We start from the raw sequence: 20,881 nt of genomic DNA, 5'->3' as shown, positions 1-20,881 counted from the left end.
CACATGTGTAAAAATGATGTAATTTAAATGTATTCTATTTCAACATTCTGCTCGTTGAAATTGTTTAGCATCCCATGTTTCCTTGAAGCTGTTTTTGATGTTATTTCTTAATATGTTCCAAACTTGTCTTATATCTACTTCCTTCATATTACAAGAATATGCCATTTGTTAGAAGTTAAAAATCATTTTGGAAATATCTGCATGTCGACGGGAAGCAAATATTTTTCCCTTTGTGGATGGCAATGTGGGTGAACTGTTTAAAAAAAATGTACACGGGTGGCTGAGGAGAATTACTTAGCTCTGGGGAATAAGGGAAGCTAAGTGTGTTTGCTTGGAGGTTTATAGTGAGCTCACAAAAGCTTATATCAGTTAATCTTTACTATAAGGGGTCGTTTGGTAGGAGGTATTAGAAAAAATAATGCAAGCATTAGCAGAGGCGGATCCAGGATTTTATGTTTATGGGTTCCTGTCGCAATTTCAAATTAATATACGATAATAACTGGGTTCACAAATAGATATTTATAGATATTGAATAATTTTTTTAACAAAAATACAGGGTCTACGCAAAAGTTACTGGGTTCCCGGGAACCCGTATCTTACACCCTAGATCCGCCCCTGAGCATTAGCTCTATGCATTACTAATACCTTGTTTGATACATATTTTCAACTTGTGTATAACTAATACTTGTATTAGTTATACATCATACTTGGCATTATCCTATGCATAAGTACTGCATAGAAAACCATGGCATTAGTAATACCAAGGCTTTAACGCATGCATTAGCATGGTTAAAGACAAAATTGTCCTTAAAGTCCCATAAAGCTAGAGAATATGGAGGGCCATTTTTGTAAGCAACTATTTTTCTTAAAAATTATGCAATGCATTATAATTTTAATACACCACACCAAACAATAGATAAGAAATAATATTTGCATAACTAATGCTTGCATTACTAACACATGCATTACTAATACACCTTATTCCGCACTATTCTCATACACCCTACCAAACGACCCCTAAGTGTCTGCTTTAGGTTCTAGTGGTTTTTGGTATGAGCCTATCTGTTACTTCACTTTCTGGTGATTCTGGTTTAAGCCTGTCTGTTGCTTCACTTTCTTACTCAGTAGTTGAATTCATTGTTCCTGCAAGGTGATCTTGCCCAAAATCTCTGAAGTTCTTGATTAGCAGATTATTGTTTCTATAGTCTTCACTGACATAATGTCATCTTTACATCCTTTAAAACCAGACCTTAATTTTATAGAATGGACAACTCGAGGTGGAGTATATACCTTTGCGGTTTATGGCTTTTTCATTGATGTGCTTCTTTGAATTGAGTCGTTCATGGTATCAAGCACTGGTAGCCTGTATTTACCTTCAATCTCGAAAATCATTCCACTGATGAATAATATTAGCTTTTCTATACCAGGTTGCAGACTCACTTGAGAAAGGCACCGAACATGAAGATGAATATATGATTAGCGAGAAGGAGCTCCTTGTCAATAGGTAATATTTACTGAGTCATTCTGAATGCTTGTTATCATATCTACTTGCGGGTCTCTCTCAAATTTGATTTGTAGCTAATTTGCACTTTGCATTCTAGATTTGTTTCTATTCCAAAAGATAGGGGTGCTCTCAGTTGTGGAGCTTTTGTTGCTGGAATTGTAAGGGTAAGAAAACCATCTGACTTTGCTTTAACAGCAATGCACTAGAGCTGTTCTTTTACAAGTAGGCAAAAGAAATTTTTGATTGAACAAGCAGTACCAAGAAATGCTGGGAAGGTACAAAAGATGCAGCAGAGTCAGCTCTTATCTATTCCTTTAGTGAAGATGTCTTAGAGCTATTATTTATCTTCTTTCTTTTTTCTTTGAAGGGTGTGCTGGAAAATGCAGGTTTCCCAGCTGTGGTGACAGCACATTTTGTTCCTGTGGAGGGGCAGCAGCGACCACGGACAACCATTTTGATAAAGTTTGCTGAAGAGGTAATCACTTTGTATACGGGTATTTTTGCCCATTATTAATAATATTTTCTTGATTAAAAAAAAGGATCTTTTAGTTCAAATACAGTTGTTTGGAGCTGTTCTGAGTTTCTAGTTCTATGTTTTTCACAAAAAGCCAAGCCTGGCTATTTAAAGAGTGACGTTCAACCATGATTACTTAAGTAGGAAGCCATTGAAGTCTCACCATGTACATCGTAAACTTAATTTCTATATTTTCTTACTATTTACAAAATAAGGTTTACTGGAAGTTCTGTCCTTGAAAATCTTACGAGGAACTCTGGTGCTATGTTGGCTTGTGCAGGTACTAAGGAGGGAAGCCAGGCTAGGTTAATGTTTATTTGGAAGTCATCATAATTGGTCCAAAATTCTTTAACCACCTAACGATGAGATGACAAGAGGATGATCGCCGTACTCATAATTAAAAATTTGAATCCTAAGATCCAATTGACTCTTGTGGTACTTTTACCCATCTGATGCTACTGTATCAGACGGGAACAAGTACAGTTCATTTTGGTGTGAAATATTGTTAGTTTGAGAATATGTTGTGAATCTATGTAGTTGATGATCTGTGGGTGCAAATTACCAAATGCAAGTTTGAATGATCGGGATTGTTTGATCCGTCCTCATTCACCCTTCTTCTTACTTCTTTGCTGCTGACTTGTATAGAAGCTCCTAAGCTTCCCTCCTTGTTCTTCTTTATTCAGTAACATGTAGGCTTACTTAGAATATATGCACTTAAAAATATGCTATCAACTGTCACAACAGAATTTCGAGTGCTGCACCTATTGAACATTTTAATGCCACAACCATCTTGTGGTAAAGGTCTTTCTATATATGCATATGCATACTAAACAGAACATCAAGCTAAGTCAAGAATGCACATTTCAAATCTTTTTCTTTTTTACAAGTTGGAGTGCTGAAAGGCGGATGTTAGAGAGCGAATAAATACTGAAATTTTGGGTTAAATTTTAATGGGATGGTAGGCCAACAAAAGTAGGACAGTGGTCTTGCTCCGATTGAAGTAAATGCCCTTGTTCTGCATACAAGCGATAGTTTGAACTATTGCACATGCTTTTGGTGCATCCAATGTGGGGTCTCGGTATGTGGCTACGTAGTGACAAGATTCTTTTGCTGTTTGAAAGATGTTCAGGTGTCATGGATACTAAAGGAGTTACTATTGGAGCAAGGAAGAATATTAGCTAAGGCAGATGGCGCTAGGAGAAAACATTAGGCTTTTAACATGTACAATGTTCAAAGGAGGTATAGCATACGAACTTGCCAACTCCTGATCATATATACAGATTTCTTCAACTTTATGGAAGAGGGTTCCAATTTTTGGGCAAGGTGTTAGTAAGAGCTTAGAAAGTGATTTTTTAAGGGTCACTGTCGCAGTGACCTTTCAAATGGCATGCAAAGCAACTCATCCAAGTTGCCAAAATTATCATAGTGGATATATCAAGCATCAACCATCTTTACTTGCTAATTTAATACGGTTTTGGTTTGGCCAGCAGACGTATTTGGGAGGAGATATCCATGAAATACAGAGATTGTAGAACTGAAGTGAAATCGCATGATTACACAGTTTTAAGCATTCAAAAGTACTAATAGAAAGGTCCAGGCAGCAGAAACAGGTTAAAATTTCACCTACTAGTTTCTTTCTGCTCATGGTTCTGAAGACATTAAGTACACGGACCTTCAATCTACAGCTAATTATACAGACACCTAGACATAAGGTTACAGGTACGCTTTAATGGATGCAAAACACCCAATACTTCAACACAAGGGCACCTTGGTTAAGCAACAGAGGTGGAGGTTCAAAGGAGGGCTTGGGGATCGCAGGGGATGTCGGTGCACAAAAGTATGAAGGAGAAGGCAAACAGTAACTAGAACTAGTCTACTTTTACTATTAATGTACAATGTAACATGTGCTCCCTATTCCAAAGGGATTTACTGCCTGGGTGCTGCTGGTGTTGTCTGCTGATGGGTCTGTCCATAGAATCCAATACCAGGAGGACGATAAAATCCACCATTGGCAGGCTGCTGTTGAGATTGTGGCTGCTGAGTCTGCAGTAGCTGCTGTTGTGCTTGCTGGGATAGTGGTGGAGGTGGCCTCAGTCCCATTGCAATTTGAGGTGGCTGAAGGCTGCCGGCACTATATCCATAGGGCATCATCCCCATCATCATAGCTGCAGACTGACCTAACTGACTTCCAGGGGAATTTGCTGGAGGTAAAGGTGGTGGTGGAGGTGGTGGTGGTGGAAACGGAGCTTGTATCTGGTTTGACGATTGCAAGCCTGAGGAAGGGGCAAGAGGAATGCTAGTAATCGGTTGCTGTGATGAAGTGAAGTAAGTGGAATTACCCCCTTCGGAACTGTTCATATCAGAAAAAGTCATTGGCTTGTCTAACTTGAGCCGTTTCTCTGGAGATGCAAAAGGTAAGCTAGAAGAGAAACCAGTTGATTTCAATCCACTGCTCAGTGACGCAGCTTCTTCAGCAACAAGAGACGAAAGAACAGAGGTCAACATTTGAGCAGAAGATGTTGAAGCAGCAAGTTTTGCAGCAAGAGCTGCTGCCGCCCTTTTGCTTTCCTCTTCATTAGTTTTGGAATTTGCAAAAGAAGTCAAAGGATTGGGAGGTGGAGGCAAAGGAGGCATGTTGGGTAATTGCAGTGAAGGCGGGGTTGGTTCAGTTGCTCTTGTAGCATCAACTGGAAGGATACCAGTACTCAATGGTGGAGCAGCAACACTGGGAGATGTCAGCCTGTGTCTTACATTTTTTGCTAGTTCGATCTGACCACGTGCAACCTGCAAGTCAACCAGCTGTGTCAATCCCAATCCCATCAAGGAACTAACATTAGTTTGTATGTTATCTAAGGAAACAGAAATACCATAGGAAAAGACATTTAAAGAATCAAGGAGCACGTTAACACATATTTTCACCTTTAGAATAGGATTGCAGCAAACTAAAATTCCAGAGAAAATAAAGATGGAATCATAATAAAAGTTCTCATATTATATAAACTATCCAATGATTACATCTTTGCAGATGATTAAAATTCAGGGTCAAAAGATGGAGATATGGTAGTTTTAAGACTACTTTGAATCGAACTAGTTGAACGACAATGCTCAAAGGACTAGAGAAACCCAAAGATTTCAAACTATAAGAACTCAAATATGCACAGCTTACACATAAAGGAAGAGAGACGTGCCTGTTCTCCTTAACGTGGAAGAAAATGATAGAGGTAGCACAAGTACTCTTTTCTTTTGAGTATATTTGGAATCCCACTAATACATGAACCAAAACCAACCAGTGCAGAAGAATACAATCAACAGAAAAACACAATCATGTTGTGGTTTATTGGAATCCCACTAATGATCAAGTGTGCAAGCACACCAATGCCAAGCATTCAAACATGTCACTAGCAGGAACAAGCTTACATTTTTTTTTGGGACAACCGTGGTATCCAGGCTAGCTTGCGCGCACCTCGACTAATTCCAAGGGATACCTGCCACCTCCCACCAGCAACAGGTATCGGGTAACTCTATCCACCAAGGCTTAGATAGATGGGAAGAAATCGCCTAGTGTTTTTGCCTCCGCTGGGATTTTAACCTGAGACCTCATGGTTCGCACCCACTTCATTGACCACTAGGTCACACCCTTGGGTGCAGGAACAAGCTTACATTCAATGATAGTAGGTCGGCAGAATCAGCCTTGTCTGCAATGGCAATGCTAGCAATCTGAATATATGCTACTGCTGAAGCGTCCAACATTCAATGATAATAGGTCGAGAGAATCAGAGGGTGTTCGGATTGGCATATTTTAAGTGCTTATTGACCATTGCTTTTTGATCAGAGGGTGTTTGGACAGACATCACAACCACTACTTTCACCCTGTTTGAAACGAATAGGACATTGCTTTTTGATCCCTCTCAAGTCACTCTTCTGAGGACACAAACCAAATATTTTAACGGCCCGTTTGGTTAGGTATACAAGGAGAATTAATCTCAGCATACAATTCAACATAAATTGTACGAGTCCCTGACTTTAATCTCCACATAGAATTCAGCATTGCTAATACTTAGTTTGGTTAACAATTTACTGTTCCTCTTTAGTAATACCAGCATAAGTTATGCAGAATCTATGTATTATATCATGCGGGAGAAACAATGTGGAATAAGGATAGGTGTATTAGCAATATATGGATCAAAATAACTAAAATGACAAAATTGCCCTTATATCATTCAGACTAATCTTCTTTTCCCTAAAAAAACATGCCACGCTATACTTTGTATAGTTTGTTTGGATTCTTCAATAACTCTAGGAGCAAATTTCTTGATTGTTTCTATTTTTCTTTTAAATGTTACACGTCTAAGACTAATTTGGTTTTCTTTTATTTCAGGTTACTCTAAAACCAGAGTACAGCAAAAGATTTACTCAACTAAAAAAATTCCTTTTAGTAATTAGTAGTACATGGTTTTATGATATTATGACTCCTTTAGATAGCTGTCATTGACTTCCACATTGCATCATATAAAATATTGTATCCATCATGATATTAAAATGTTTAATTCCACAAATATAGTTTCAGTGAGTAGACAAAGATTTTTAAACTAAAATGTACAAAGATAAAGGTCAAGGCTATAATAGCAAACACACTTAAATTTTATTGTAAAAATTAAAGCAATATATTAAATTCTATTTCGTATACTAGTAAGTTTTAATATAACAAACCAAACATCATGAGGAATAACCAATCCATCACAATTCCTACATTTCTACTCCCTACATTACAAGGAAGAATTTTTTGGAAATTATATTTTTTGGGTTTGTTTTGGAAAAACGAAGAATTTGATTACAAATTGCACTCAGGAGGAGTGCAACTCATAGATAAGAGCTCAATACAGATACAAAGAGACCCAAAAGATAGAAAAATTGTCATAAATACGCTCATCTCGCAATCTGGCACCAAAAGCACCACCCTAACTGGCCCCAGAATGAACCACCCTAAGTGACCCAAAAGCAAACAAAGACCTAACGAAATGATTCAGCTCATTGATTTCCTTTTGGAAAAGCCTCATGTTGAGTAGTCTGGCCACCTCATTTAAAAGCTTAATTTGTTAGAGATAGCACACTTTTAGTCAACTAACTATGTCTAAGCTTATTCTGTTAGAAATAACACACTTAAATTAATTAATTACGTCTTCAACACGCCCTCTGATGTACCGGACTCATTTTGTTAGGGCCAAGCATGTGAAATTCTTATTCAATTAAACTCGAGATTTCTGGATGCTCTAATACCACAATGGATAGCATGACCATCTAATCTAAGAACTTAAACAGTTAGAGAAAGCACGCTTTCAATTAATTAGTTATGGCTTCAACAGTCTCCTTGACCATTTTTCTTTTGGATCATCCAAAAGGAAGCTGCACTTGTAAATGAATAGCTTCTGACATTAGCCCATTTAGCAGCCACTGTACATGGGGTTCTAACCAGCAAAATTTTGAAAAGTTTTCCGTTCACAAGTCAAAGTTCTGTGACAAGTGACTAACTAGTCACCCCTCAATATGAGGAGCTCAGTTCTTCAACCTGCTTCCGATTAAAATTCAAATATGGAAGAAGCTATCTCCTATACCTCAGGACAACTCAAAATAGAAAAGTTATCTTCTTTTTATTTGTAAGTAAAGATATTTTTTATAAATGATAAATTGGCACTAAACTAGTGTTACAAGACATAGTTACAAATCGTGCAGATGCATTGCATGTACATCGTACAGAAGTGTCAAGTTGCACCAAAAAGCAAGCACAGAAATATAATTGTGTTTAAGGTTAAGACTTTTAGTACTGATTGACGAGACGCGAGGGGGTGTTAACGCTAGGTTGGAAGTGTGGCGACAGATGCGGGAGTCCAAAGTTGTCAAGTTGAGTAGGTCGAAAACTGAATACTTGGAATGCAAGTTCAGTGACGAGAGGCATGAAGAAGAAGTGGAAGTAAAGATTGATACTCAAGTCATTCCCAAAGGAGATAGTTTCAAGTATCTTGGGTCTATAATCCAAGACGACAGGGAGAATAAGGAGGATGTTACTCATCGCATTGGAGCGGGTTGGATGAGATGGAGGCTAGCTTCGGGGGTTTTATGCGACAAGAATGTGCCGCCTAAACTTAAGGGCAAATTCTACAGGGTGGTGGTTAGACCGGCTATGTTGTATGGGGCTGAGTGTTGGCCCGTCAAGAAGTCACATGTCCAGAAGATGAGCGTAGCTGAAATGAGGATGTTGAGATGGATGTGTGGACATACCAGGAAAGACAAGATTAGGAAAGAAGTTATTAGGGACAAGGTGGGAGTGGCATCCGTGGAAGACAAGTTGCGGGAATCGAGGTTGCGATAGTTTGGGCATGTGAGGAGGAGAGACATAGATGCCCCGGTCAGGAGGTGTGAGAGGTTGAACATGGCGGGCTTGAGGAAAGGCAGGGGTAGGCCAGAGAAATATTGGGGAGAGGTGATTAGGCAAGGACATGTTGGTGCTTCACTTAACCGAGGACATGACTAACGATAGGAAGGTATGGAGGTCAAGGATTAAGGTGGTGGGTTGACAGGTAGTTGTGACTTTCTCCTAGGTTTACCAGTAGTACTAGTAGTATTCTTGTGGTTGGTTGAGAGATACTTTCTTTTAGATTGTTAGTGTATCTGGTACTTAGCTACCACGTCCATTGTTTTTTTTGAAAACTGCTACTGGAAATTGTTGCTCCTCGACTGTTACTATTTGATGCTACCTTTTCTTCCCTTTTTCCTTATTGTCTTTTGTCTCCCTCTTCCCACTCTTTCTTTCTTCCCCCTCTTTCTTCTTCTTCATCCCTTTTCTTCCTTGCCACTTTTTCTTGAGCCGAGGGTCTATTGGAAACAGGCTTTCTACCTCTCCAGGTAGGGATAAGGTCCGCGTACACACTACCCTCCCCAAACCCCACTTGTGGGATTATACTGAGTTTGTTGTTGTTGTTGTGTTGTTAAGACTTTATAAAAAAAATGCGTTTATGGCTAAGTATCTCCTACACCCTGAATAGCTCATTTACCCTATCCTTTTCCGGTCCCGACTTACCCAACCCAGCAATATGCGCCACCACTTTCAGTGTCAACCTGAAGCTTCAAGACGTCCTGCCATGCTTTCCTTCTCTCAAATTATCGCCATGGCCATCCAACAACAACAATTATGCCTCAATTCCAAACAAGTTGTGTCGGCTATATGAATCCTCACTGACCATGTTACTCCATTTAGGCTCACCTTATGCCACGGCCACCCAAGGAAAAAAAACCTCAAGTGACGCTTTATCCTATCCCCATCCGAAACCATAACTTGTAAAATAAAGCTCTGGTGGATACTATTCCTCCCCTCTGGTTCCCGTCAAAAGAGAGCTTTGGTGACTTGCTTCAGGAACATCTCCCATGCCAATCACATGGTAACAAAAACCTCTCAAACTTCTTCCATAATTCCAGAACCTCTTAATAACCGAAGGCAACCACAGCCTATGTTTCTCTACTCCCACCCCATCACTTTTAGTAAGTCGTCAAGGACAAACTAAACAAGACCAACTGTAACACGGTCTCCACACCCAAATTACATAAAGAATGAAATAATGAAACAAAAGGTAAAGAAAAAAAGACTATTACTTATTCACAGCAGCTATAAATTACCAAAGTCCATATACACTTCAAAAAGGTATAGAACTGCCTTATCTAGATTGTTCTGCAAACAGCAGCAATTTGATATGCAAAAATTGGCCCTACTACTGGAAATTGAAGAACATAAAATCTAAAAGAAAACCATGGACACTAAATTAGAACCTAAAAGGTATGATACCTCCAATTGGCTAGTAGCAAAGAATAAGAATAATAATTGCTTTATCTTGCCTCTTCTCTAAACTTAAATTTCCTCAAGAATTTCACACACTTCATCATTGAATAAGCCCAAAAACTGCTCTATATCTGACTGTTCTCCAACTCAAAGCAAACAAACCCTTTTGCTCAATACTAAAGTAAACTATATGTAAGATAATTCCCACAACTGATTCACGCAATTGAATTCTGTAAACGGAATGAGGGATACACACACATTAATTCTCTGCGCTGTTTTTTTGCACATCTTTTCTTAATTTTCTGCTCCCCTTTTCATGTGAATGGATAAAATACAAAGAGATATGTGCATTAAAAGACTGGGATTGAGTATACCTGCAGCCCACTGCGTAATAGCTCTAGCTTAGATTCCTGAAAATAGAAAAATCATTAGGGTTGACATGAGTATTAAGATAGAAATAAAAACATAGAAAAATAAAGGCACTGAACTTGGTTAGCAACCAATAGGAGCATGGGAAACGCAGTCATATAGCTTTTTGTGTAGTTTTTCTCTGCTATATACCCCTTATCAAATGTAAGGTAAACATAGAAGGTCTAGAGAGGATTATGAAAATCATAGTGATAGGTATTACACAAGGGGTTAGATTATTTTTCTGCTATTTTTTTTTGGGGGGCTTTAGCTTACCGGGGACAAGACCCTTGACGGGAGGGTGTGGAGGACAAGGACTAGGGTAGAAGGTTAGTAGGTAGTTGAGCACATTTCTTTCCAATACTAGTAGTATTAGTATTACACTTGTAATTCCTTATTCGTAGTTTGCTTATACTTCATGTTATTTCTTTCGCTTCGGTTATCATATTATCTTGTTGTAGTTAATACTTGCTGCAAATGCTTCTTCATCTTTTCTAGAGCCGAGGGTCTACCGGAAAGTGGAGGTAGGGGTAAGGTCTGCGTACTCACTACCCTCCCCAAACCCCACTTATGGGATTACACTGGGGTTGTTGTTTTGTTGGGGTTTGTTGTGTGTGTTGGGGAGGGAGATGAGAGGGGAAAACTGTACTTGATCTTGAAGCGCATCTTTCAGCTGAGAAATCAAGGTAACTCTCAATGATTCAGCATTCTCAAGCTGGCTGACACATTGCTGAAGTATGTTTTCCTGTTCTTGCATCTTATCCATCAATTCAGAACCCTGGAGATTTCCTGAGCAACAATCAGCGCAAAACACAATGTCAGAAATTTAAAAAAGATAAATTACTTTGTTCAAGAAAAACTTCTAGTTCAGACACAACAACGAAGTGATAGCAAGAAAGATAAAATACAGCATGATGGCCATTGATGGAGTTCATGATTATGCAATGCAAGTATAAACAGAAATCAAGGACTAATCTTTCCTGTGACCCTGAACTCTAAGGGCTTCTTCGAGTTCATCCATAAATCTTACAGAAGGCGACCTGCTTTTGTTGTTTATTTCCAACATTATAGTCCACCTTCAAATCCAGTTATAGTTAATCAATTTTCTTGCTAATAAAATTTATAAATGGATTGTCAATGCAATTAAGCAACTAGCTCAAGAGTACCTTTAATACAAACAACATATTGCAGTTATATCCAAATTAACATATTTGCTTAACACATGATATGTTTGTAGCATGAGTTACATGATAATGGCAATACTGGCAAATCTCGATCTCCTAGGATGAGCAAGTATTTTCTTTGAGAAAAAGTTCTTATCTATTGTAAATAGGCAACAGCTCAACAGCACCCTTAATTCAAATTCCTATATTTCTTCCAGTTAAAGCTTGAGATGGCAAAGCTGGAGTATTATACTGGGGAGAAATTTGGGAAACTGAGAAGGTAAATGCCGGAAAATTTTAAGAGAGAGATGTATTAGTGTCACATTAAGCTGCAGGAGAATTCACAAGCAACAATTTTTACTTCCGAGATAGCAACTATCTTAAAGATATTTGATATTAAGATAAGTTGGTATGGCCTTCCCCATAGACTCCTCTATTCCATTTTCTTCGACCCTCTTTCAATATCTTAAGCTTAGGTTTACAGTGAATCGATATGTAGGGTCCACTGACTTGATAGTTGTTCCACAAACTCTACTGGGTTGTTCTAGTTGTACTTGTACAGCTTTTCACGATAAAGCATAACAGGTATACAATAGGAGTATGGTCTACCGCTACCTTTTGGAGCTTGAACTAGATTTTTGAACTTCTCCCATCTGCCAGACACAAGGAACTGCCTGTCTTGAACTAGACCTTTGTTCCTTTGCCCTTAGCAGGTGAATGTGGCTCCTAACAGAGGCAATTGATCAGCAGCTTGCGTGTAAACTGATGAAATCTCCGAATTCAACGACGCCTGGAATAATTGTGGCACCCAGATCTGTTATTATGCAGGAATCACCCTCTGCCACACATGAAACCTCCCAGTTTTCAGTAGTCTTCGTTACTAGCACTTAGCTCCTGCCCAAAAGAAAATCTTTCAAGAGTCCCCACAGCCTCATCACTCCTGGAAAGTCCCAAATAAAACCACTAGCTAAGCACTTTGATACAAGCGAAAATGTGTGTACACCTATTGTACTCCTGAGCCACTACCCACCTCATTTTTCACATGACCGTAATAGCTCTTGAAACACCTCTTCTCGATATCTCCAATCTGCCCACATCCCTGCCCCTCAAAAGGCTTCTATCTTCATTTGTTAAACTTTCCCATGTTAGTTTGTCTGCTTTCACATCTAAACCAAACTACACACATTTTATTTTTACTCCCTCCCTATTTTCATTTGCAACCCACTCTTATCTTTCTTTCCCTATTCCCCAGTGCTAACCTCACACCGCTTCATCTTTACATCCCTAAGATAGAAAGATCAATCCTCAGAACCTTCAAATCACAATCCCCAAAATCTTTTGATCCCAAGATTTTCTTGATTGCCCAACTACTTAAGGTGACTCCACCGCCTATTTATTCCCCCCATCTTTTCTCCTCCAAAATATTCCTTCCCAGTCTCCTTCAACCCCGCTCTCATCCTCCCCGTAAAATTCTCCCTCCTCAGTACACATGCCAATGACATGGAGATTTTGGTAATTTTTAGCAAGGTAATAGTTGCTTCCATCATCTTCATATAGTTCAATGCAAATAGCATCTCCATGCTATAACTTCATGCGGTTTAAAACTCCAGCTTGTCTTTTGTCTCCTTTGACTATTGTTGAAGAAACGGCTTCTATATTTTTATTTTTATCGGAGTAACAACTTCTTTATTTAAGAAATCAGTTGTATATAGGAGAAGTCTAGGTCGTCTTAGAGTTCACCCAACCTAGTATACCTTCTAACAACATTTTCTCAGCCTCCATGTTCTCTACCCCAAAAAGAATTCTTACAAATTGTGTCACCACGACATCTAAGAACTTAAGCGGTTAGAGAGTGAATAATTTTAATTACTGATTTTAGGTGTGCAATGATCCCTCACAACGGACTTGTAATTTTTCTTTCTTGCTCATAGAAGTTTCTAGTTTATGGATGGAAGTGGAATCGAAACGCAAGACCTCTATTGTTTTGCTACCATGTTGAACTTTGTTATAATCTTGTCTAAAAGCTTAAGCTACCAGGTTCATTGATTTATTTTATGTCGGTGACATTTTTGAAGCATGAAATTCTCTTGAAGCACAAATCTTCCTCAAATTTACATCTCCACTATTGGAACTTTTTAAGTGATCAAAGATGTCAATTGCCATTTCAAAATATACATAGTTGAGATCAGGTTAGCTATTGGTTATGGAGTTAGAGATCAGGCGAACGAGGAGGAATAGGGTTGTGTCTGGTCTACCTAGAATCAGGTGGGGTGCATTGACTAAGGACAAAGTTCAGGAGTTGAGGGAGAAGTTGCTGGCTATGGGGGGCTGGAGGAGTAGTGGGGACGCGAGTTGTAAGTGGACTATGACAGCGGATTGTATTAGAAAGGCTGCAAGAGAGGTGTTAGGGGTCTCGATGGGTTTTTCTGGTGGCCACAAAAGGGACTGCGGGTGGAAAGAAGAGGTTAAGGGGGAAATGGAAGCTAGGAAAGCGGCATATTTGAAGCTAGTAAAAGCATAGACGAGGTGGAGAAGAGGGCTGATAGGGAATGGTACAAGAAGGCTAAGAAGGAGGCGAAGTTAGCGGTTACTGCGACTAAGACCACGGCATTTAGTAGTTTATATAAAGAACTTGGGGATAAAGGCAGGGACAAGAAGTTGTACAGGCTGGCCAAGGTGAGAGAAAGGAAGACTCGTGATGGCAGTCATACTTACATAAACCCTTGAATGAAGAGGGGGATAAGTGCATTGTGCAGGGCGATTTAGAGTACTCTAAGTGGCATCGAGATTTTGGGTACTGTAGACACATAAGAATGGGGGGGGGGGGGGGGGGGGTCGAAGGGGCTATGCGCAGAATGAGTAGGGATAGAGCAACCTGGCAGGGCGAAATCCCTACAAAATTCTGGAAGAGTGCGGGTAAGATAGTCTTGGAATGGCTCTCTAGGTTGTTTAACGTCTTTTTTAGGACGAAGAAGATGCCTGAAGAGTGGAGCTGGAGTATGGTGATTCCGTTGTACAAGAACAAGGGCGATATCCAAAATTGCAACAACTTAGGGATATCAAGTTGCTAAGCCATACGGTGAAAGTTTGGGAGAGGGTGATAGAAGGGAGGATGAGGAGTGTGTCTATTTCCGAGAACTAGTTTGGTTTCAACTTTCATGCCAGGACAGTCAACTACGGAAGCCATTCTTGTGAGGAGATTAGTGGAGCAATATAGGGCAATGAAAACGGACTTGCATATGGTGTTCATTGACCTAGAGAAAGCTTACGACAAAGTCTCGAGAGAGATTCTATGGAGATGTTTGGAGGCTAAAGGAGTACATGCAGCTTATATTAGAGTGATCAAGGACATGTATGATGGAGCTAAGACAGGGTAAAGATAGCGGGAGGAGACTCAGAATACTTTCCGGTTAAGATGGGGTTGCACCAGGGATCAGCACTTAGCCCGTTTTTATTTTCCTTAGCAATGGATGTATTGACGCAACACATTCAAGGGGAGGTGCCATGGTGTATGTTATTTGCAGCTGACACAGTTCTGAGTAATGAAACGCGAGGTGGTGTTAACGAGAGGCTAGAGGTTTCGAGACATTCCCTTGAGTCTAAAGGTTTCAAGTTGAGCAGGACCAAGACAGAATACTTAGAGTGCAAGTTCAGCGACGTTACCCGGGAAGCAGACGTGGATGTGAGGCTTGATGCGCAAGTCATTCCTAGGAGAGGAAGGTTCAAGTATCTTGGGCCTGTAATTTAGGGTGATGGGTGATTGATGAGGATGCCACATATCGTATTGGAGCAGGGTGGATGAAGTGGAGGTTCGCTTCCGATGCCTTATGCGATAAGAATATGCCATTAAAACTTAAAGGTATGTTCTACAAAGTAATGGTTAAACCAACTATGTTGTACGGGGTAGATTGTTGGACAGCCAAGAACTCTCATATCCAGAAGATGAAAGTAGCTTAAATGGGGATGTTGAGATGGATGTGTGGGCTTGGTTATATAAAATTAGTAATGAAGTTATTCGGAACAAGGTGATAGTGGCCCTCGTGGAGGATAAGATGCGAGAGGAGAGGTTAAGATGGTTCGGGCATGTTAAAAGGAGAAGCATAGATGCTCGAGTCAGGAGGTGTGAGAGGATGGCCTTGGTGGGTAAGAGGAAGGTTAGAAGTAGGCCAAATAAGTCTTGGAGAGGTGATCGGGCAGGACATGGCGCAGCTTGAGCTAACCGAGGACATGAACCTTGATAGGAGGGTGTGGAGATTGAGAATTAAGATAGAAGGTTAGTAGGTAGTCGAGCGTTTCCCTTTGTCTTCCTTAGTTCAATAGTATTAGTGCAAGTATGATATCATTTTATCCTTAAATTGCTATTACTACATACAGCTCTTTTGCTATCTTGGTTTCAGTTTTCTTAATATCTTGTATTGTTATTACTTGTTGTCGGTGCGTCTTTCATATTTTCTTTAGCTGAGGGTCTATCAGAAATAATCTTTCTACCCGTCCAGGGTAGGGGTAAGGCTGCGTACATCCTACCCTCCCCAGACCCCACCCGTGGGAATCCACTAGGTTGTTGTTGAGCATGTCATTAGTGACTTGAAACTATTTGATCTTTACTTTGTGAGCACCCTCTGAAGTTTGCAAGGATTTGATGTGTCAAAGTTCTTTAAATATGATCCTTGGTTATTGGACAATCTTTTTGTAACAAGGAAACCAACAGCCGCTACCCGTGTGCATCGGGTAAACCTCGCTCCTGTATAATACCCCGCAAACCACATAGAAAGGTAAACCGCACTATGCAACCCTCGTGCGACGGGCTCAACCGAGAATGTATGCAAGTGGTTTCGAACCTTAGATCTCATATTTAGGAAGTCCCTTGCTCAACCAACTCGACCACCCCGAAGGGTTTGGTAACTGGACAATCTTATCCATGCCTTTTTGCTCAAAACATAATAGATGACATTTGAAAGGGATAGGCAAACCCATTGAATAACATCTCTTTGACCGGGCGTGAATCAGATAGACTTTATTACCTTATCCTTGCAAAATCACATGGACTCACATCTTGTCTTCCTTCAACAACTTGTCCTGATACTGTTTCACCAACTTTATTACATAAACGATTGGGACATCCCAGTTTGTCAAAACTTCAGAATATGGTACCAGGTTTATCTCACTTGTCCGCTCTAGAGTGTGAGTCATGTCAACTCAGTTTCATTAATGATTATTCCAGGTGCACTTGGATATTTTTTATGAAAAATCGATCTGAGTTGTTTTCTATTTTCTCGACCTTCCACGCTGAAATTCAAAATCAATATGGGGTTTCTATATGCACATTCCGAGTGATAATGCCCTAGGGTATTTGTCTTCTCCATTTCAGCAGTTTATGAACTCTCATGGGATTATTCATCAAACATCTTGTCCGTACACATCCCAACAAAATGTGGTAGCTGAAAGAAAGAATAGACATCTCATTGAAATTGCTCGTACCCTACTCATACTTAGATATTTGGGCTCTATTACAGTGATACTTTTTCTCCCGTGGCATCAGTCCACATTTTTCTATCCATGTCTGTTGTTTGCCATTGGCCTCTCTATCAGTAGGACATTAAGAATGTTTTTCTTCACGGTGACCTTGAGGATGAGGTTTATATGGAGCAACCACCTGGTTTTGTTGCTCAGGGTAAGTCTAGTAGCCTTGTATGTCGGTTGCGCCGGTCTCTCTATGGTCTAAAGCAGTCTCCTCGGGCCTAGTTTGATAAGTTCAGCATAGTTATTTAAGAGTTTGGCATGACTCGTAGTGAAGCTGATCATTCTGTGTTTTATCGGCATTCTGCTTCAAATCTCAGTATTTATCTGGTGGTTGATGTTAATGATATTGTTATTACTGGCAATGATCAGGATGGTATTACTAAGCTGAAGCAACATATCTTTGAGCACTTTCAGACTAAGGATCTAGGCAGATTAAAGCATTTTTTAGGTATTGAGGTTTGCTCAGTCTAGCTAAGGTATTGTAATCTCACAATGGAAGTATGCCTTAGAAATTCTTGAGGAAACAGGAATGACAGGTTGTAGACCTATTGACACTCCTATGCATCCGAATTCTAAGCTTCTACCAGAACAGGGGGAACCGCTTAACGATCCTGCAAGATATAGGCGGCCGGTTGGTAAATAAATTACCTCACAGTAACTAGACCTGACATTTCCTTTCCTGTTGGGATGCAGTTGTCCGCATTCTTCGATATATAAAATCAGCTCCAGGCAAAGGATTATTGTTTGAAGATCGAGGCCATGAGCAAATTGTTGGCTACTTAGATGCTGACTGCAATAGACGCTCTACGTCTGGATATTGTATTTTAGTAGAAGGTAATTCGGGTCTTGGAATAGCAAGAAACAAAATGTGGTTGCTCGGTCTAGTGCAAAAGCAAAATATCGAGCAATGATTGTGGCAACATGTGAGCTAGTTTGGATCAAACATTTGCTTAATGAGTTGAAATTTGGTGAGATGAGCAAGAAGGAACTTGTGTGTGATAATCAAGTTGCCCTTCATATTGCACCAAATCCGGTGTTCCATGAGAGAACTAAACACATTGAGATTGATTGTCACTTCGTCGGAGAAAAAGATACTCTCAGGAGATATTGCTATAAAGTTTGTGAAGTCGAATGATCAGCTTGCAGATATTTTCACCAAGTCCCTTACTGATCCTCATATTAGTTACATATGTAACAAGCTCGGTACATATGATTTGTATGCACCGGCTTGAGGGAGAATGTTAGATAGTTATGTAAATAATATGAATTAGTCCTACTCCCACATAGAATAGGAGTATAATATGCATTGAATAAATAGGGTTCATTGTATTATAATTAAACAGAATATCAATAATAGATTTTTCTCCCATGCATTCTCACACTTATATATTAATATACTAATAATAAATATAGTAGATTAAAAGTTTCAGGCTGTCACTTGCCAAAACAAACTGATAATACAAAGGTAAGTGCACCTAAACATACACAATTTTCATGTATATAGGGTGGAAGAGTGCTCAAAATACACTGTCACAAGCGCTCAACCCAGCAGGTCAGGGGGCAGACCGACCATAGGTTCGAATCTTGTCAACTTTCTAGTGGATCCTTAACCGGATGATGGGAGTAATAAAGCAAAAGTTAGAAAATGAGCACGAAATGTCAAATATATGATTGTTTCCTAATTCATTATTTGCGGATTTTTCCGTTGCATGCACTTGCAACAAGAAACAACCACCAGCATATGGTGCAGCACTAGCATTTTGGTGTATTCTTTTTTCTGTCCTAATTCCTTGGTTTTTCATTGCTTCATATTCCAAATAACTTAAACAATCACTAATGTGATTCTCCAAAAAATAGATATCAACTTGCAGAAGTTGATCAAAAGTTTTGATTACTTCAAAGAGCAAAAGAGTTGTTGGCTATGAACCTCTACAGACAATTACTCATCAATCACAAAGAGACAGACTCCTGGCAGATAAATCATCTTTTCACCAGAAAGCTCTTTTAAAGGATAAACATCATACAGCTCGGAAACAGAGCAGATACTCCACTTACAGAAAAAATAAACTTGAAAATCTAGTGCCGGGAATGCAAGAGATATCTCCACTATAACCAAAAAAATGACACAAAATGGACATGCAGCTTCAATTTAAGAGACAGAAAAGATTTAGGTATTCTTCACTCTGAGTTACTTTATTCCAGCAGATAATTTACTCTTTTACCTTGGGAAGTAAGGTTTTCAATATCACTCTCCATTTCCCCAGCACAAAAAACTGCATCTTTGCACTTGTTCAAAGCATCTTGCTCATTCACATTTTCATCATGAACTAGTTGGAATGCTGTTACAATTTTTTCTGGAGTACAGCCAACAGCCAATTTCTGATGTTGAAATTAACAAAACATGCAGATTACCTATACAACCTTGACAACAAACCAGCATGAATTTTGAGCAGAAAATTTGCGTTTGATACTCACAATCCTTACTGAGTGAGCATCCTTTTTCACAACTTTGATAGGATTTGAGCTCTTTCCGTTGCTTACTGACGGACCAGGAGTCTTGCCCAACACTTCGTCTTTAAGATTCTGACCCCTGGATCCAAAAACTTTTCTCTCTTCCCATATATTAACCTGATATTACCCAGGAAAAAAAAAAAGAAGAAACCAAAGAGGAAACAGAACGGAATAAGAAAGTAGTGACATGGGCTTCGACAGGCAGTAAGCTTAAAATCAACAAAACAAAATAAAGAGATACGGTGAAGGAGTTTCTTAGTAACTGCAGATCTAATAGCACCTTATCTTAATAAACCAAGATGACATGTCAAGTGTTTCACCCCACTTAGGCAGCTTTAGTTCAAGCTCCAAGGCACTAAGGTGTGCTTTTCATCACTATTGAGACTAGGTTCTAGACAAACTTTAAGGGGGCTGTCAAAGATGTGAGATAGTCCAAGCATTGGAGTAGAGTGAGACAGTGTTCTACTTGTGGCTTTCCCACATGTTACAAGAATTGTAGAGGAGTTCGAAGAGAATGTGAGTGGCTTTTCTTCTAGGATTCATGGCCTAATTAGCAACCATAGTAAAACATTTTAGGAATTAACTAATTGGAATTAGATTAACACCGTACAGCCTTTTTTGAGTTCTGTTAAACAGGTGTATAATTGACCCTTTTTCTTTCTACTGTCAACAACAACTTAACCACGTAACAACGATAAAAACAATTCCCCTTAATACTAATGGGTATGAGGGACTTCTCAAACTTCAATGCAACAGTTGGCACTACTCGAGTACTACCAGAAGGTGATTTTAGAAAAACTAGCAGCAGAATACGACCCAACATAACTATTTGAGGTTCTTTAGGCTTGTAAAGCCTGTTACAGACTTTTTATCTCTCACTGCTGGTAAGAATATTGCTCTAGTTACATAGTGAAAGAAAAATATAAAAATCTTATGAGCGCGCAAGCTGGCTCAGACACATCCGTCATATATATATACATACATATATATATATATATATATATATACACATATATATATATATATAAAATCTAATGAGAACACCGGGTCAATTCCATGCCTTCACAAAGAAAAAAAGTTCAAAACTATATGTTAAAATCTTGACCTGCATGCATGTAGCATCATAAACTCAATATATATATATCCGCCCTCACATCATATTCCATCATTTTTAATGTGTTTGTTTTTGGATAGAAATGAAAAATTGATATAGGAAGATGAGTAAATAACAACTTCGGCAAATATTTCTCGCTCCTTTGTAAAGCACAATGAAGAGAAAGAGAGCTTTCTCAGTTTTGGTATCCAACTTTGCACGTAACAGCAGACTTTCAACCCACCAACCCCACAAGAAACAAAACTAGTGTAAGAATCAAAAAACATGGTGACAGAAGAGCTTCATCATAAGGCCGACTTCTAACAATATATATATATAT

General features: G+C 39.2%; 2 protein-coding genes across 2 annotated transcripts in view; one reads left to right on the top strand and one right to left on the bottom strand.

The window, feature by feature from the left end:
- The window catches only part of LOC109241152 (trafficking protein particle complex subunit 5-like), a 26,589-nt gene extending 24,261 nt beyond the window's left edge, over positions 1–2,328 (top strand). The window contains exons 7-10 of the mRNA XM_019407876.1: positions 1,428–1,504; positions 1,602–1,668; positions 1,872–1,979; positions 2,299–2,328. Coding sequence (XP_019263421.1) covers positions 1,428–1,504; positions 1,602–1,668; positions 1,872–1,979; positions 2,299–2,328 — 282 coding nt within the window. The remainder of the gene's footprint in view (positions 1–1,427; positions 1,505–1,601; positions 1,669–1,871; positions 1,980–2,298) is intronic.
- A 1,199-nt stretch (positions 2,329–3,527) lies between these two features.
- Positions 3,528–20,881, bottom strand: part of LOC109241156 (regulation of nuclear pre-mRNA domain-containing protein 1B-like) — a 25,814-nt gene continuing 8,460 nt past the window's right edge. Inside the window, exons 5-9 of the mRNA XM_019407880.1 lie at positions 19,413–19,565; positions 19,160–19,316; positions 10,904–11,043; positions 10,221–10,256; positions 3,528–4,802 (exon numbers count right to left, since the gene is read on the bottom strand). Of these exons, the coding sequence (XP_019263425.1) occupies positions 3,945–4,802; positions 10,221–10,256; positions 10,904–11,043; positions 19,160–19,316; positions 19,413–19,565 (1,344 nt within the window). The 3' untranslated portion in view covers positions 3,528–3,944. The remainder of the gene's footprint in view (positions 4,803–10,220; positions 10,257–10,903; positions 11,044–19,159; positions 19,317–19,412; positions 19,566–20,881) is intronic.

Source organism: Nicotiana attenuata, unplaced genomic scaffold (genome assembly GCF_001879085.1).
Source record: "Nicotiana attenuata strain UT unplaced genomic scaffold, NIATTr2, whole genome shotgun sequence".
NCBI classification, from domain to species: Eukaryota; Viridiplantae; Streptophyta; class Magnoliopsida; order Solanales; family Solanaceae; genus Nicotiana; species Nicotiana attenuata.
The sequence above is the reverse complement of the archived record's forward strand: the minus strand, read 5'-3'. Positions and strand labels throughout refer to the sequence as shown.